The sequence below is a fragment of the Condylura cristata genome, unplaced genomic scaffold (assembly GCF_000260355.1).
Source record: "Condylura cristata isolate star-nosed mole 26May11 unplaced genomic scaffold, ConCri1.0 scaffold00027, whole genome shotgun sequence".
Taxonomy (NCBI): Eukaryota; Metazoa; Chordata; class Mammalia; order Eulipotyphla; family Talpidae; genus Condylura; species Condylura cristata.
This window is the reverse complement of record NW_004567128.1, coordinates 15,615,193-15,633,092: the sequence shown is the minus strand read 5'-3', so window position 1 is coordinate 15,633,092 and position 17,900 is coordinate 15,615,193. Positions and strand designations below refer to the sequence as shown.

Here is a 17,900-nt window from a genome sequence, read left to right as displayed (position 1 = left end):
AGGCCCGAGCACAGATGAGGAGAAGGAGGTGGTAGAGACCCCAATTTAGAGGGCTTTAATGTCATGCTCAGAGGTTTGGACTTTAGCTTATAAGCAGTTAGGTAGGGAGCCAAAGTTGTGGGAGTTGATAGTGGAAGAAGATTGTACTGACAGTCAGGCCCTAAATTAGGGATGTCTTGGGCAAGTAGGAGGGAAATAGGAATGGCGGGTAAATTAAAAGGTCACTGCCTGAATGAGGCTAGGGAGGACTTGACTGATGCAAAACTTTTCAAATAGGGGAACTGAGAAATGACCATTGGAAAGCAAACAAAACCACAACACAGTAGTCCTGGGAAAAGCTGCTGATTTGCATAAATCAGGGACAGAGATAAAGAACTACATCTCAGGCAGGCTGAGTTCAACTTGCCCAAGGATGTACAAGTAGCGATTTCCTATAATGAATGGTTTTATGTATCACTTTCCAAACAAGAATCTGAATAAAAGGCTCAGCACAAAGATTCCTACCATCTAACTAGTCAATGAGCATAGTAGGGATTTGCATAGTTGCTGTAATCGAGCTTCCCTGTGGCCAGGCGACTGTGAAGAAGCAAAATGAGTTGCTGGTCTCTGAATGTTGCCTGAAAGAAGCAAGCAGCTTCCTGAGGAAACACCTCCCACTCAAAATAGGGGCAACAAAGCCAAAGAGCTGTCATTGGAGTGCTTGCTGTGGACAGTAACTCCTTTAAGTACACGCAAGACCTTATTTAATCCTTACAACAAGCCCAACAAAGAAAGGCTCTTGCCCTAATGAAGTTGTCATGGGTCAGAGAGTAAAGGACACGTCACCGGTGAGCCGGGATTCAAATCCAGGCCGACCTTTGCTCTTGAACAATGGCACTCTTGTGATTATTAACTCGTGGCCTTTGTTAAATCAATATTTTTATAACAAAGACCAGAAGAAATTTTCCCAGTGGCCTTTGATAACTGCGGAAGGCATAACATTAAACATCAAAGAAAGGGTGACAGTTCTCCGAGGATAAAAGGTCACGGTTGCCCCATCTGTTCTACAGAACGACTGTGTAAGATACTCTAAAATACAACATGCTTGACCTCCGCCCACTCCGCATGTTCTATGGAACACACCAGAGTAACTCAGGTTTGTGCTGAACTTGAAAGGCCAGGAGATGGCGCGCCGTTGGCTCTCTACCATGGTGGTTCAGAAACTCAGCCATTGCCTCTAGGCCTGTCACAGGTTGCTGCTGTAACGGGTGCCTTTGCACATGAAGCCTGATGCTTCTCACAGACCTAACTTTTGACTTGCTCTAGTACTAACTGCCCTGGAAACCCCGTGACCAGAATGATTTTGTCTGGAAAAACCAGCTCCATGACCATGGAAAATCTTTCATGGACTGTCCCGCTTCGTGAGCTGGCTTTCCCATCAAACTACCAATAATTTGACAGGATTACCGTGCTATATGGACCGCAAAACATCCTTGAAGATCTAACCAGTTAACAATTACCAAAGATCCAAACAGCTTTTGCTTCTCTTATCAGCACTGGGGACACTTTCTTTTTAAGTAGTTAGATGCAAAGACCTTGAGATCTGTTCTGGAGTGTGATGAAATTTATCAACAGAGAAGTTATTTCTTCCCTTTTACCTCCTTGTACCAAGGGTGCCAGTGTGGCATTCAACTCAATGAGAGACTAAAGTAGGTTTTGTTTTTTTTTTAATGTGTAGCAAGTATGTACTCCTGTGTAATACTTGTTGAGGAAGCTGGTTTGTCTTCTGGCACTGAAATGTTGACATAGCAACCTATCTAAAGATCGATTTAGAAAACTCTGTGACGTGGTGCTTAGAGGCAATGGCTGAGTCCCAGTTTAGCGACCCCATGGCTAATGCTGACAGCAGAGAAAGTGTCGCAAAGACAAGCCCGGAGTCGACTTACCAAGGTTAGAAGTACGTTGTGGTCTAAGAGTAGGTAGAGATTGAGGGAGAGGAAAGGGTCCTTCTAGAAAGCAAAGCAGTGTATATATCCAGCCCTCCTGGTGTGCTCGACTGTGGTCACATCGGCGCATTTTGCCCCCCCAAACAGGTCATTCCTGGTGTGTACTACTAATGTCAGTAACACCTGCTTCAGCCGCGTAACCGCCTCCACATTTTGCTTTCCTCTCAGTAATTGACATTCTCATGTAACTCTGAAATTGAACTTCCCTGGGTACCCTACATACCATTCTGTCTGCTAACTGCAGGTCATAAGGAAAATCCAAATGGCCTTTTTTCCCACTTTGTCCTCTCATTTCCCAGTAAGTTAAAGTGATTCCTTCCAAGGTGGACTTGAGCCTAATTCCCAGTCCTGTTGCTGTAGTGGGAGGATTGGCCCTGAGGTGGAACTAAACGGAGGCCTCATGCTCAAAGGTCGAGCCCTTCAGGGGTGAGCACAGAGGGGCTTAGATCGTTACCGCTGCAGTTCTGTGTAGAAATGTGTTGATGAAAGGAGGGGAAGGGCACCCTTGGGGCTTGTCAGTTCCCTGGTGACTCTGGGAGGCTGCTTTTCAACTGCCTTGTTTTCACTGGTCATTGCTCTTCCCCCAAACCCCTTACAGTGCCCATTGAGGGCGTCATCTCATTTTCCATGACACTGAAATCATCTAAGTTGTTTAGGTTCCATAGGCTTCAGAATTTTCCATGCTTATTTTGAGATGCTTTTAAATTCATCATCTGAAAATATTTAGAAGTGTTTGACAGATAATTCTGCAGGCATTTACACAAAGCTTTCTTTTATGTCCGTAGGTTAGACTTAATTCCTCCATAGTAGGTGAAAGCATTAGGAAGTTGTCTTTAATCTAGAACTTGTTTTTGTAAGAGCTTTGTTGAAATATCATGTACCGGTTATTAGTGTATTCAGAGTTGGGTAACCATCAACACCCAAACTCGTCTCTCCATTAACCACCCTACCTTTTTCTGTTTCTAAGAATGTTTATTCTGGACATTTCACACAAACAGACTCACACAGTCTGTGGCCTTCTGTAACTGGCTCTTGTAGCATCATGTTTTAAAGGGACATCTATGTTACAGCAAGGCTGAGTACTGATTACTAACACTGCATCATGGAGATAACCCCCAGTTTTTTTTTATTTCCATTCTAGCTGCTTCCACTTACGGGCTATTGTGGGTAATGCTGCCATCAACATTTTTCTACAAGTCCTGGCACTTATTTTAAAGAAATGATTCTGTAGTTTCTGTCAGTGTAATAGACGAGGCTATAGGATCAGATATGGCAAGAGTGCATGGCAGGAAGTGAAAAATAGGCCCTCTAGGGTGAGTTTACTGGGAGAATTTAAAGCTGAATCTAACTACTCCATAAGGGCCTCAGGTTGGGACACACAAAACTTAAAGTGATGATTCTCTGAGAGATTGCTAGGACTTTTTGCTGACCACAGACAATTTGTCTGAAAACTGAACCAGACTTCTCCCAGTGGTACTATTCCTGGAGACTAGACTTCCCTGTTACTGAAACCACTCCAATTCTAGTTTGCCTTTGGAACGATGAAGACTAGCTGCTGTCATTTTTGTCTTGGGTTTCACCTGTCTGCTTTATTTCCAAACTTACCGATTAGGGACTCTTATAAATTCTTCTTGTATTGAACTTTTCATTAAAGAAACTAAAGCCACTTACTGTTGTCAGGCTGTTTCCTTCAACACGAAATTGTAGGTTGACTTTGTAGTATAGTTTGAAGTCTGGGAGTGTGACACCCCCATCTGGAAAGCTGTATGGAGGACCCTCAAACTCCTAAAAATGGAGCTGCCATTTGACTCAACAATTCCACTCCTAGGGGTCTACCCAAAGGACACAAAAGCATTCATTCAAAAGGATACTGCATGCCAATGTTTACTGCAATACTATTTATAATAAATAGCTAAGAATTGGAAACAACCCAAATACCCCCAAACAGATGACTAGATCAAGAAGATGTGCTACTTATACACAATGAAATAGTACTCAGGCAAGAAAATAACTGGTGCCAGGGCAGCAACATGGATAGAGTCAGGAGGGATTATACTTAGTGAAATAAGTGAAAGGTAAAGGAAAATATTGCATGGTTTCACTTATAGGGGCAGTGTAGGGGAACCAAATAAGGGATTGGGGAATGGTAGTTTCAAAAATATAATACAACCAAACAAAAACAATCAGACAGCTATAAGTCAGACATTCTGCAGGGGAGAGCACAGGAGACTGTGGTGACGGTGCAGGGTGACCTGGTGGTGAGAATTCTATGGGGACGACATCTGATGGAAAATTATAGGCTGATGTGTCGAGATATATTAATCCTATGGACTTGGGCCAAATACTTCATTACACTCATGTACCTAACTGAGTGATTTTGCACATACACAGATTTGCTAAGGCAAGCTCATCCTAGTGATTCCAGTACAGTGACTCCATTTACCCACCGTCTCAGCTGTGCTAAAATTTACTCCAACAAAGATGATGGAAAATAGACAACAATTCACAAATTCTGAGATTGCTGCTAAAATCTAGTATCTATAAAGAGCACCACTAGTAAATGATGAATCAGTCTCTAAATGCTATGTACGCGCGCACACACACTCTATCTGCCAAGTTCAGTCAGTGACTCTTAGATGATCTGAAATGAAAGCAATATACTAAATGATTTTTTTTTTGATAGGAAATTTCAGCACACATGAGGTTATCAATCTGCAAAGTCCAGAATATAGAGGAAAAAATAAATACCAAACATGTATACTTGGCAAAGACTGGAAAAAGTTGTACAGATAAAATATAAGCCATACTGCCTCGTGACTCCTCCCTTAGGACTAAAGCTTAAATCCCTTGCCTGAGCAAGCAGCAGAGCGTAGTCTTCAGTTCACTTCCTTCTGACTCTCAAACCCTGTTCTACTCCTCTCCCCAGCCATGGGTAGGAAGAGCCACCAAAAAGGCAGTATGTCCAAAACTGTTCTTTTCTTGACTTGTTTTCATGTCTCTCTCAAAGTGCAGGAGTCACTGGAAGCAATGGCAATAACAAAACCCCAGTAAGGTTTAAATGACTGACACCTTCACAGTGAGCCAGTGTTAGTAGGAAAGGGGGTGAGGTCAAGCGCTCTGGGTGTATGGAAGGAGGGACAGTGTTTACAGAGAAGAATTAGAAACAGCTGCAGGGAGGGCAGGAGTCCTGCCATTTTTACTGTTTTTGCTTAAGGCCAACCTAAAACAAGCACGCTTTTCTTCCCGCCTGGAGCTGCTGCTTATGTAGTGCTAGCGCCAAACTCCATTACTTACTTTCCCCATCCAGTTTAGGGGTATTTTTGACTTTGTGTTTGATGGAATTTTACAGTATGAATACATCCTGCTTGTAGAATTTGTCTTTTTTTTTTTTCTAGAAATTGCTCATTTGCTACACTGACCTGAAACCAGAATGGTGGCTATGATTTAGCTGCTTTTTCTATTGAGCCTGTATGTGCTCTGCCTTGATACTCACTTCATTGTACATTCATTGATCACTGGGAAAAGTTACCTTCGTTCCAAAATCCCATCCTAACTATCATTACACAGAGTAAGAAAGTCTCACTTAAAGAGCAGATGACCTACACTGAAAACATTTGACCTCTGTAAATTAACAGAAAATACACACCCAGATTGCTGTGATATCCCTTACTGCAACCAGCACGTAGCTGGCTGTCACTGTTGGAGGGGCCAGGTATGCTCATGTTTTCAGCAGAGAGGTAACCCCATTTTCATTTCTCACATTAGTTGACTAAGAAAATGGTAAATGTAAATTTGTATCTGGATGACATTTATACATCAGGTATAGACAATTGTGGAACGGACAAACATTTTAAGCCCTATGAAGAATAAGAAATTAATAATGGATGGGAGATTTTTTTTTTTTTTGATGATGACTGGCTGTGGGAAGAAATCGTGTTGACAGAGGCCACGTGCAGTGCATCTCAATTAGTGCTCTTTAGGGAGCTACCAGAGAAACATAATTTACAAGATAATCAAGAACGTAAATAGATTCTCTGTGGAATCATCGTCTGATCGCTGACATACTCATCTGTGTTGAAATGATTCCATAAATACACTCCAGTAGTCAGAGAATCAATAGGGGTGAGGCATACTTGTATAACTTGAATAAAAGCGACATATATGTCGGCTATGGATGGACAGCCAACTGTTGAAATGAGTAATTTGTGTCCTTGTGACTAAGCTTTATAAAACAACCTTCCTGGGAACAGTGGTATTTGATCTTTTATAGGAATGATCTCCCCTCCGTGCTTTATAAATACCATTTCCCAAAAAGTCCAGCACAATGATATTTTTAAGGTATTAGCATAGGTGTTTTTCAATATAAGAAAATGACTGAATTTCAAAAGGCTAAATGGCCTCTTTTTACAGCCCCCAATAAAAAAGACCTCCTGACACAGCTCTGGAACCATGACCATGTTCATGAGAGAAAATTTAAGAGAACTTCTCTAGAATTCAACCCCTGAATTATCAATTTTTCCTGATAATCTTCATGACAGTTTATAAATACCTTTCCATGAGAACTTTGACTCAAAGCAAAAGATTTGGTTTCTTGTCAGGATGCCTCTCTCAAGCTGTGTTTGGCTTTTAGAACCTTTTGGCATGACAGTCTGTCCTGCCTCAGAGCCTCAAGAAGAAAAAAAAAAAAACTTTCAAAATGAAGTCTGTTGTTGCGCTCAGTAGAAGACTTATGTACCTCACACCTTTGTTCAGGAGAATGACATCTATTTGATGCTGTTAATCCTTCCTAGTGGATTTCGGTTGCAGGAAAGACTGAGGGACCCTTGACCATCGTTTATAATATCTGTCCTGGTAGGCTCCTGATTAAGACAAGATGAACTCTTGTTTTCAGGCCTCTTCTTCCGTTCCTACCATTTATCTGCTGGTAGATACTATATGCAGTGAAATGAAAAAGACATTAGCTGGGCTTTAAAACAAGATGAACGTCTCTGTGGATGAAAAATGAACAAACAGGGAACGGTGAGCTATGTGTGGGCCTAGGTTGTGGGATTTCGGCTTCTGCTGTAAAAACAGGGACTTAACATTCTCCTCACAAGGTGAGCGCCCAGAGTCAGGCGTCTGAAATCAGGGTCCCACAAAGTCACCTGAAGAGAGACATAGACGTACATAGTCAGGTATACTTGGAAGGAAGATGTAACAAGAACAACTAAGACAGCATATAGGCAGCCATGGGTCCAGTGCATAAGCCCGGGAAAGAAACAAGCGCAGTCTGAGCCATTCTGCCTGCTGCCTCGTGATAAAATCAGTGGTGATTCCACCCAATGCAGGAGCTGCAAACTAGCAATATATGATCTACCTTTAGATTACAGGTTCCTGAGTGGCAGCCAGACAACTACCAGAGAGTTCAGGAGAGCAAATTACAGGAGCAGACTCCATCGCTTTCAAAATCTAAAACCAAAGAAGTGAGACAGCACCGCCAAACTGACATTGAGGGATGAATTAAGCCTAGAATAAAGTAAAACGAGACAAGTACAACAGACATTTTAAGTACATCCAGGATGTGCAAAAACAAGAAACTAAGAAACAGAAATAGATGAACAGATGGATCTGAAAAAGATATCTCTGGAAATAAAACTTATCGTCGTTGAAGTTACTAAACTCAATAGACAGGATGAATTTGAGGCTAGATCCAGTCAGACAAGGTAAACTGAAAGATGGAGAATTGACCCTGAGACTTTAAAAGATACCTAGTTTCAGAAGAACAGAATGGAGGGACACGGTAGAGGAACAATATCTGAAGCTATATTAGCAAAGAATCTTCCAGAAGAGAAGAAAGATGTGAGTCTTTACGGAAATGGTCTCCTGAGAGGAATTTCAAACATCTGGGAAGGCCCAAAAAAAAAAAAAAAAAGCTTATGTAGAGAAATTGGTATTCTTTGTAGCAGCTTTGGGAAGCCCTGGCTGATTCCAATGAATCTGTTCTATTTTTCACTGGAGAAAAAAAAAAAAAAGGAGAAATGTAATGTGTTACATAGATTAAGCCATGTTTTCTGAACAAAGGCACTTATAAGTAACTCATAAAAGGAGAGTTTTGTGGACAACTAGACCCAGAAGATCAAAATATCAAGGAAGACCTCTCAAGAAAAGACAGTTTCTTGTCAGTACCTGTGTGCAAAATAAGTAGGTGAGAAGACAGTAATTGTTGTAGTATGCTGAAGTCTGTGTCCAAAAACAATGATTTTGAAAAAACATCACAGATGACCCAATCTGGTAAAAAGAAAACTCTTCAATAGAACCCTGCATAAAAAGGGACTGTCCATTGGGACTTTTCAGTCAAAGGTGGATTTCTTTCTGTGAGTATGGCAATGGGGAAAATAGAAAACGAATCCTACTGAATGAAAACTAGTGAACACTGGCTGTTGCTTCAAGTTCACAGAAACTTTTAGCTGCTTGACAGTTAAGTGGTTTAGGAATTGGATTTAATTAATGTAGACAACTACATACTTTGTTTCACACCCAGAGGACTATGGTACAGAGTCTGGCTGAGGGTAAACTTAGTTTGATGAATCTCTTCTTATTATTGGTTTGTCAAAGTGGATTGCTATAAAACAAATGGCGCCAAAAGCTCTCCTTAAAGACAGACAGCGATAGGATTTCAATCAATATTGTAAGAGATTATATTCCTGTGGACGAAAAAGAGCAGACATTGATTTCCTACATGCCCTAAGACAAACTCTTAGAAAACGTGTAACGTTGGGTTTGGGGCAGAGCTTGAAACAAAAAAAATAGCACATAAAATTTTACTTGTGTTTCAAGGAAAGATCCACCACCGTGTATCATTCATTGCACACCTGGAAAAATAGAAAACGTTTTCTATTAGGGAGCCCGATCACGCAATCTCTTACTTTGTCAAACTGAACAACAAGCAAACTTTCCTTGCCCGTTCACCACTTATACCTCAAAGATCTAGATTTCCCACATCTGTGGGAAGGAAGTCCTGTCACCTGTTTAATAGCGTCAGAAATCTGTGATCTTACTGGTATATATCACAACTGGAAGATAGTAAGATTCTAATCAGTCGCTGGAGATCAAACAGAAGTACCCTCAGAATTGTATTGCCAGAAAGTTCTCAAGTATTTGGAACCATCGCATTTGCTGATAATCATTACAGTGATTGACATCAAAAGAACTATAACTAAAAGTAAGATAGCCATAGAGATACTTAAATAAATCCATAGCAATTAACATTTGAGTAAAATTGAGTAAAATTATATTACATAAGGAACAATCAAGACCATTTAATGCATCTGATGACAGAATTAAAAGGAAAAAATAGCAATTATATTTTAACACACCTATAACAAAAAGATGATTGCTGCAAGGAATCAAACATTACTTCAACGCTCTGGCTATAGACATCAAGTTTCTACCTCTCAAATGAGAAATTTTCTTTTTTTTTCAAAGCTCAATGAACATTTATAGAAAATGAGGATGAGCGAAGCCATGAAAAACCATTTGGAAATACAAAAACTATTTCTAGATGACTATGGGTTAAACAAAAAGTCACAATAAGAATTACAAAATGTAATCAATTCAATCAAGATCTCTCTCCCCAAACTTATGAATACAATTAATGTGGCATCATCAAGAAGTAAATCTGTGACCCTAGATGTATTTAAAAACATAACAATAAAATATAAACTATAAAGAGGAAGCCAGTTCTCTGCACTCTAACCTGTAAGCTCAGTGTAACTTAAACCCAATATTTCAGCAAGGATGTTTGTGAAATATGAAAATTTCACTCAAAGTGAAAGGCAGCTAAAGAACCCAGTTTTGTTTTGTTTTGTTTTTTTTAACTGAAGTGAAGTTGTTACATGTTGTTTATATTTTGGAAGTATAGTACCCCCCTTTGGGTACAGTTACTGTTGCATTCTACCCCCCCCCCATGCCTCAGTTCTTCAGTCTGCTTTCAAGGGCTAGTTTTTGAGTTTGGCTTTCTCTAACCCTTTGTCTGTTTCTCTATTTTCCACATACAAGTGACACCACCTGATATTCACAGCCAAGACCATTTTAAGGAAGAATCAAGTGGGAGGGCCTACTAGACACCAAGTTATTTAAAGCCGTAGTGTGGAAGCTGCACAGAAAAGTACAACAGAGGACACACATTAGAAGAGAGCTCCACGCACACACACGTTTATGCACACTTGATACAGTGGAATAGATACCTTCAGAAATGTTGGGTATACACTGAATGAGAGCAGTCCTAGTTTAATAGGTGATGCATGGCAGAGAGCAGAAAGTAAAATAAGATCATATATTCACACCAAGCACAAAAGATTCTGGGGTAGGGTCCTAAATGTAGGAAACAAAATTTTATATTTTAAAATGTAGATATGAGGAAGGCTTTGATAAAACATTAGAAGCAGAAAACATGGAGGAATGATCACACAACAGGATGCCATGAGCAAAGTTAATGATAAGCTCTGAGTAGGAGGTAATATTTACTGTGTAACAGCACTGGCAAATGGGAGGTATCCAGAATGCAGTAGAAATTGAAAGTAAGAAGAAAAAGACAACCCAGTAGATAAGTGGGTAGAGGAAACCTGAAGAGCCAATTAAGAGGCTGAGAGAAGCTCAGCCTCACCAATAATAGGACATACAAAGTGAACACACAGACCAGATTGGCCACAACACAAGCATTTGACACCAAGAATTTGATGATGTGACCAAATAGAAAACCCAGTCACTGCTAATGGGAGAGGAAATTGGTATCATACCATTTAGAAGGGACATTTGGTGAAGGGTAGCAATGTTGAAGGTGCTATCAGAACCCTGCAACTCCATCTCTAGATACAGCCTTTAAAGAATCTCTGAAACAGGTTCCCAGGACACAGGTAGAAAGAAGTAAGTTGTGTCTTGATTTGCAATAGTGAAAAGCTGGGTACAACCTAAATATGCATGGACAGCAGAATGGTGTGGCATATTCAAGCAACAGATTAATGCTTTACCACAGCTAAAATCGCCAACTATTATGTACCAACATGGATAAAGCTTCAAAACGGTATTGAAGGCAAAAATACAACTCTTAGAATGGTATGTACATTTGTAGACATAACGTTCTAGACCATGCAAAATTGTGCTGTTAGGTTGAATCCCATGAAATGGCTGTTTTTGTAGGTTAAAAACAGCTGGATAACAACATCTTTATTAAGTTCAACCTAATATCTGTGGGTACTTTCATGGTAATGATGGACATGGAATTCTGGATGGTATCCCCATGGTGGGGGGAAGGGTGAGGAGGGTATGTGGGGTGCTTCACTTTGAACTCCTATTTTTTAAAACTTTGAAGAAAATATGACAAATGTTACATTTATGAAAGCAGCAAGTTGGGTACATGGGTGTATCCTTACTATGTTCTTAGACATTGCGGATGGAAATATTTCATGACTTTGAAAGCCAACTACTAGTGCTGATGGAGGTATAGAAGTTGTAATCTCATGACATTATGAGTGAATTAAGCGAATTAATCCTTTGCTGCTTCCTTATCTGAAGAGCACTCATAAGGCTTTTAGCATAAAAATCAAAGGTGGAAAGCATCTCCCTTCGCACACCGGGCAGACGCTGCAAATTTTATTTTGTTGTTTCGTTGTTGTTTTTTTTAAGCATTTGCTAAGATTGTCCTCATAAAAACCATTCATTAAGTGCCTCTCTTTTGCTTGCTACTGTGTTTGGTGGTGGTCAGATGTATCTCTCTGCCAGGCTGTGTGAAATCTGGTGACGATAGTCAACTTTCCCTCTGTTTTCTTTTTACTTTGATGCAAACAGGAATCTTCAAGCAGAGTATGACCGTCTAAAGCAGCAGCATGAACATAAAGGCCTCTCCCCACTGCCGTCCCCTCCTGAAATGATGCCCACCTCGCCCCAGAGTCCCCGGGATGCTGAGCTCATCGCTGAGGCCAAGCTACTGCGCCAACACAAAGGCCGCCTGGAGGCCCGGATGCAAATCCTGGAAGACCACAATAAACAGCTGGAGTCGCAGTTACATAGGCTCAGGCAGCTGCTGGAGCAAGTGAGACCACGTCTCTGACATAGGAGATCTCCAAACCTGGGTCTTTCCCTCTTAAACAAAACTAAGCAGTAGGCTCCAGCCCTTCCCCTCAGTATGACAGGCACCGCTGTGTGGAGTGCTCAGTTTGTGCCTAGCAAAGTGCCTAAGGAGAACTAGGGCATCTTTTCATCTTTGCTCGAGACTGTCCTACAAAAAGGGCTTCTGCTTGGCCAATTCGACATTCATCCTGAAAAATCCCAGGCTTCCACTAGTTCTGTAAAGGTGGAAATTTGACCTCTTGAAATGGAACTCTCTTTTTTGCCATTAGCCTTATTTTCTGGTTGCAGTTAGACTTATTATCTGGCAATCCTTTGGGCTTTTTTCTTCTAACCCCTAAAATACCATTTTTTTAAGGCTCCACTGAAGGCCCAGCAAGGTGCTACAGTGCTGTTTTGGCTCTTACTGCACATGGTCTTGGCTTTCTGGGAATTTCCAATAATGAGTTACGATCTCTCCATCTTGTTAACATCACAGTTTTGTGGTCTCACAGGACCTGCTACATCTTTCAATGATTATTTTATTCTTTTGTAGCTCTAGGGTTCTCCCCCCGCCCAAACTTATAGGGGGCACAGTTCAGATACTAAGATGAGAGCCATGGATCTTAGCAACAGTGACATCCCATAGTCACCAATCTTCGGGAGGTTTCTAAGTAGAAATAAATGATCACTTCTGAGTCATGAGTGTCTATGATATTTTCATGTTTGTATGTATTTTTGAATATTATGAAAAATGACTGTTTTCTTTGGGATGCCCTAGCCACAAGCAGAGGCCAAGGTGAATGGTACAACGGTGTCCTCTCCTTCTACCTCTCTACAGAGGTCGGACAGCAGTCAGCCAATGCTGCTCCGGGTGGTTGGCAGTCAAACTTCAGAATCCATGGGTAAGTTCTTAACTTCTCACCATTTTGTTATCTCTTAGGGTCTGGAAATGATGAAATACTGGCTTAGAGAGTCAACTCGCCAGATTATTAAGTATCAGTTCTGAGACATCATCATACATGCCTTAATGCTTTAGGAGATACAAGAATGAATGACATAGTGTTAGCTCTCAAAGAGCAGGTTACTCAGTTATTCGGACACAGGTATCATGGTGTTTAACATCTCGTTCATCTTGGAAACCTGAGAAGGCTTTCTGATAATTGGTGTTTGTGAATGGTTGCAAAGGATGGAATAAAAGCCGAGCATACTTTGAAGAAGGAATAGCACAAAAGATGAGGCCCTTGGGATAGGGTGGGAAAGCAGCAAGAGTCCAATCAGTAGAGCAGGCCCGAGGAGGAGGTAGAAAGGAAAGTGGCTGCTGACAAAGGTTGTAGTCCCATTACAGTGACACAGATGTTGGGTAGAGATGTTTGATTAACTTTCCTAAGCTTCGGAGCCATTGGAAATCGTAGGTCAGGAGACAGGCATGTGAAAAGTCATATCTAAAAAAAAAAATGTATTCTGGCAGCTGTATCTCACCCACAGTAAAAATTCGTAATTGATAACTATGAGGCCTAGATTTGGGGAGTTTTGAGGGCCTAGCTTGAGTGATGAGAGCGATGGACTGTGAAAGTGATGGCTTTATGACTATTACTGGGAAATGGTATGCCGAGGAACTGACTGAAAAAATGAGGAAAAAAGGATGCTATAGCTGGAGTAAAGCAAGATCCTTCTGATTATGGAAATACTGTGTATCAGAAACTGCAGCTCAAAGGACATGTCTGGAAAAAAGTTAAAAGACAGGTCAGGAGAACTAGTGGAAAGGGTCGGCTGTAGGGATTTGAAAGTGACTCCGTGGTATTAATCACCGACGGGCATGAGATGGTACTTGGATACTGTGCCTCAGGGAGTACCTCCTTTTGGGTGAAGGAGCGGGAGAATAGGGGTAGGTTCAAGGAAGATCTGGATAAAAGGGCGCAATGGCAGTGAACGCTCACTGGATTAGCTACTTCTGAGAAAGCTTTTGCAGCCAAGAAAAGGCAAGGAGAAGAACTGCTCTTTTCACAGAAATAAAAGACCAGGCAGTCTTAAAAATAAGCAGGGTTCGAGGACACTGAAGACACATTCAGAACGTTACAGAGTAATGAGGGCTGAGGTAAAAGATGAAATTGCTGAGGCAACAGTCAACATAGTCTGCTGTCATTCTTCAGCTATGTTCTCTGCTTAGGACTGGGTTCCAAGAGAACTGTAGTTCAAGAGGCAGAAATGATAAAAGAAGGTCAAAGTGAGTACAGTATTTGGCAGTGGTAACAAATGCGTTGTTAAAATCACTATGAAAGGGGCTGCCAGCCATCTGCTTGTTGCTTTTCCCTGCTCTGCCAGGCTAGACAATGGGGGGGGGGGGTTATGAAGGCTACAAATACTTGGTTCATCCCCCTCATTTCTCCTTTTCTCTTCAGACCCAGCATGAATCAGCCACATGCCCTATGCTTCCTTCCCCTTTCTCTCCCAGTCCTAAACCCATTATACTTGACCCTCTTTGACCTTATCTCACCGAAAGCAAGAGACCTGTGACTGCTGGATTCCTTGCTTAGTTCTGTTGTCCCAGCGTCATGGTGTGGCACACTTAACACCATCCTAGAGAGTGAGATAAAAGAGGTAAAGCCCCTTACCAAAAAGGGTCAAGGATGCAATTTTTATGTGGGAGATGAGGCCAGCACAGTCAGGAAAATATGAAAATCACAGAAGTAAAATACTTTCAAGCAGAGACCTGCATCTCACTGGCTTCCCAGTGAGCTGCTGAGATCGTGCATGGGGTCATTTGTGGGGTTGAGAAAGCACGGTTGTTGCCCTCAGGAGCCAGGTGAGGAGGAGCTGATGGTGACAAGAGTTGGGCAGGGCCAGACCCTCCTCCAGAGATGTCAGCCTTGTAGGAAAGCCACGTTCAGTTCTTTTGTAAAGGAAGAGGAAACGTTTGCAGCTTAGCACACCTCAGTGATTCAGGAAAATCTCTGCATCCGATTCTCTTTCCCCACATGAGACCTGCATATGGCTAGTGGACCACCGGAACTATACATGCTAACTCAGAGTACGAGAAAATAAAATATGCCTTTGAAAAGTCCGCAGCTCTCTGAGAGCAGCTGAGTTTTAGTACTTCTGTTATTTCCTGCTCTGGAATTTTCCCGTTTTTTGAAGTAAGCAAAGCATGTTGAAACTCAGAACTGAGTCGCCTGTTTAGCAGTTAGATTCAGAGCTGGGTGCTTAGAAGCATTAATTATTAAGGCTTGTCCACGCTGGCAGAGGCAGCATGCCCATGGACGCACCCAAATTCAGTACACGTCAGGCTGTCGCCCTGATGATTTGTGGGGCTGAGAAGATCATGGCAGAACTGAGTGTCGTGCATGGCAACCGAAATGCTGCATCGCGGAGGCTGAGTTAGGCTAAGAGACAACATGCCCGGATGAAATGGACAAGTTCTGTTGTGACATTTGTTCCCTGAAAGACAAGACTGAATTCAAAGGTGCCTTTTATTCTTTCAACTATATAAACCAGGTTCACTTGAGAAGAAGAAAAAGCCCGCCATCTTCCTGAAGGAGGCATAGAGGTTTTTCAGTAAATGCAATTAGTACCCTCGTGCTTTGAAGGTTCAAGATGTGCACGGGCTGGGATTTGGTGAACCTCAGTCTGGATAGCTGCATTCTTCAAAATTACAACACCAATAACTTTTGAAAGTGAAATATGGGTGGAATCCTATTAGATGTCCTGTCTAATGATTGCGATTGCTTCCATGAAATATTTATCACTGCTAAATCTCTGTGTACTATGTGTATTCTAAGCAGTTTAAAAAAAAAAAAACTAGAACAGGTTTTAATGAAATTTGCATTCTATTGGAAAAGACAAATTAACAAAACTCTTTTAGTTTTCATGAGCTACAGGAGTCTGTGACTACCCAACTGCCTTAACTCCTTCCTACCCACTCTTTTTCCAAAAACAACTTATATTTTGTTTGTTTAATTAAAAATCCTTAAAGGTTCCTTAACTGTTTAGGACGATTTCTTACAGCAGAATTGCAATTATTTTCTTGTATGTTTCTTTAATATTAGTGTTTATATAGCTATTGCATCCATTTATTTCTAGTTACATCTGTATATGTACATGTGTTAAATATATTATCTATAAAGATATGTTTATGCATATAGATTATTGGTTCACCGACCTATTTAATGATTACAACACTTCACACCTAAGTAAGGCAACAGGTATCTCAGGAAGTGAAAAGATACTTTCAGGAAGTGAACACTGACACAATATTACTATATAATTTATGCTCAAATATCCCCAACTCTGTCAGTAGCACTTTTTTATTTTTTCCATTCAGGAGCCAGTAAAGGGTCACACTTTGCATTTAGTCGTCATTTCTCGTTAGTCTCCTTTCGTCTGGAACACTTCCCTGGTCTCTCTACATTTTTCATGACACTGACATTTCAGAAAAGGTCAGGCCAGTTATTGTGTAGAACGTTCCTCCATTTGGATTTGTCTGCTTGTTTCGTCCTGATTTGATTCACATTAAATATTTTACACCAAATTACTGTATGGGTGTTGTAACGTTCTCAGTGCGCTGTCACCTCAAGGCTTTCCTCAAAATTTGCACATTCCATGGCTTCTGCTGTGTTCAAAACTGTAGTCAAGATTGCCCACCCAGATCTCCCTCCTGAGTATCTTCAAATAAAGCCATGGATAAAAATGTAACCCGATCTGAACGTACAGTCAACTTCTAGAACATCTCTGGTTTTCGAACCTATACAAAGACAACCATTTTCCACACTTTCTCCCTTTACCTACCTTCTATTTTTTTTACCCTTCACTGAGGTATAAATGACTGCACGCGTGTAATACAGATGCACACCCATGCAGCCCTCATGCCAAAACCATACTTTGCCTACCTTCTCTAGCCAGGTCACACCCACCAACTGTAGCATCATTCTTCCCCTTAAGCATTTTTCTGTGTGCCGCTGCCTTCAAAATACAATCCATGCTCCTTAGTGTTGGGTTCAGCCTCGACTACATGTCTTAAGTGTCTCTGTGCCATCAGCTCTTTCTGGTACCCTGCATACACAATGCTGTCTCGCCTGGAATATACCATCCTTTCCTTTCCTTTCATTCAGTCTCTTTTTTTGGAACATCATTAGTGCATGGCAAGGCTTCATCCTGTGTTATACATTTATGCTTCTTTATAGCAATTAGAATTTCTTTCTCCCTAGAAGTCAAGCTCCCAAGGGCAAGAACTAAGTATCACCCACTGACGAAACATTCAGTTTTGCCAAAACATTCGGCAGTGCTTGCTGAATGAATCTTTTGTAAACCAAGCACAAGATATCCTTGTGCAGACATGAAATAATTCACACACTGAATAAATTAGCTGAAAGTTCCTATCCAAGGTGGTGACCGAGTGGGATTTCGAATTTACTCCCGTAGACACACCAAATCTATACCTATGTATGCAGCAACTGACTATGAAAGAAACTCAGAAGTAGAGCAACTCCTATATATTAGCTCCATGCAAAAAGCCACATCAAAACAAAGTACAGACCGAGATTACCTCCCCAGAACCCTTACCACAGCAGTGACATCCAGTCAGAAGGGAACTTACAACTCCCAGAATCTCCCTGAGCAGTGAATAAGACTTGAACATGAGAGGTGGGGTCTCCCAAAACATTTCCCTTTGAAAGCCAGCGGGACTTGTGTCCATGAAACACGCAAGGCTCTAGCAGGTTAACAGTTCTTTTTTTTTTTAATTTTTTTAAAGATTTATTTATTTGTGCATACAGAACTGGGGTACAGGCCAGAGGCTCAGGGGCGGCGAGAGGCTTCACCAGAGACAGAGTGGGG

General features: G+C 41.3%; 1 protein-coding gene across 7 annotated transcripts in view; it reads left to right on the top strand.

Annotated features, from left to right (window-relative positions):
- DMD (dystrophin) overlaps nucleotides 1-17,900 on the top strand; it is a 1,782,468-nt gene that overhangs the window by 1,740,530 nt on the left and 24,038 nt on the right. For all 7 annotated transcript variants that reach the window (XM_012730298.1, XM_004689936.2, XM_004689937.2 and 4 more), the window contains 2 exons: nucleotides 11,811-12,054; nucleotides 12,850-12,973. In XM_012730298.1, coding sequence (XP_012585752.1) covers nucleotides 11,811-12,054; nucleotides 12,850-12,973 — 368 coding nt within the window. The remainder of the gene's footprint in view (nucleotides 1-11,810; nucleotides 12,055-12,849; nucleotides 12,974-17,900) is intronic.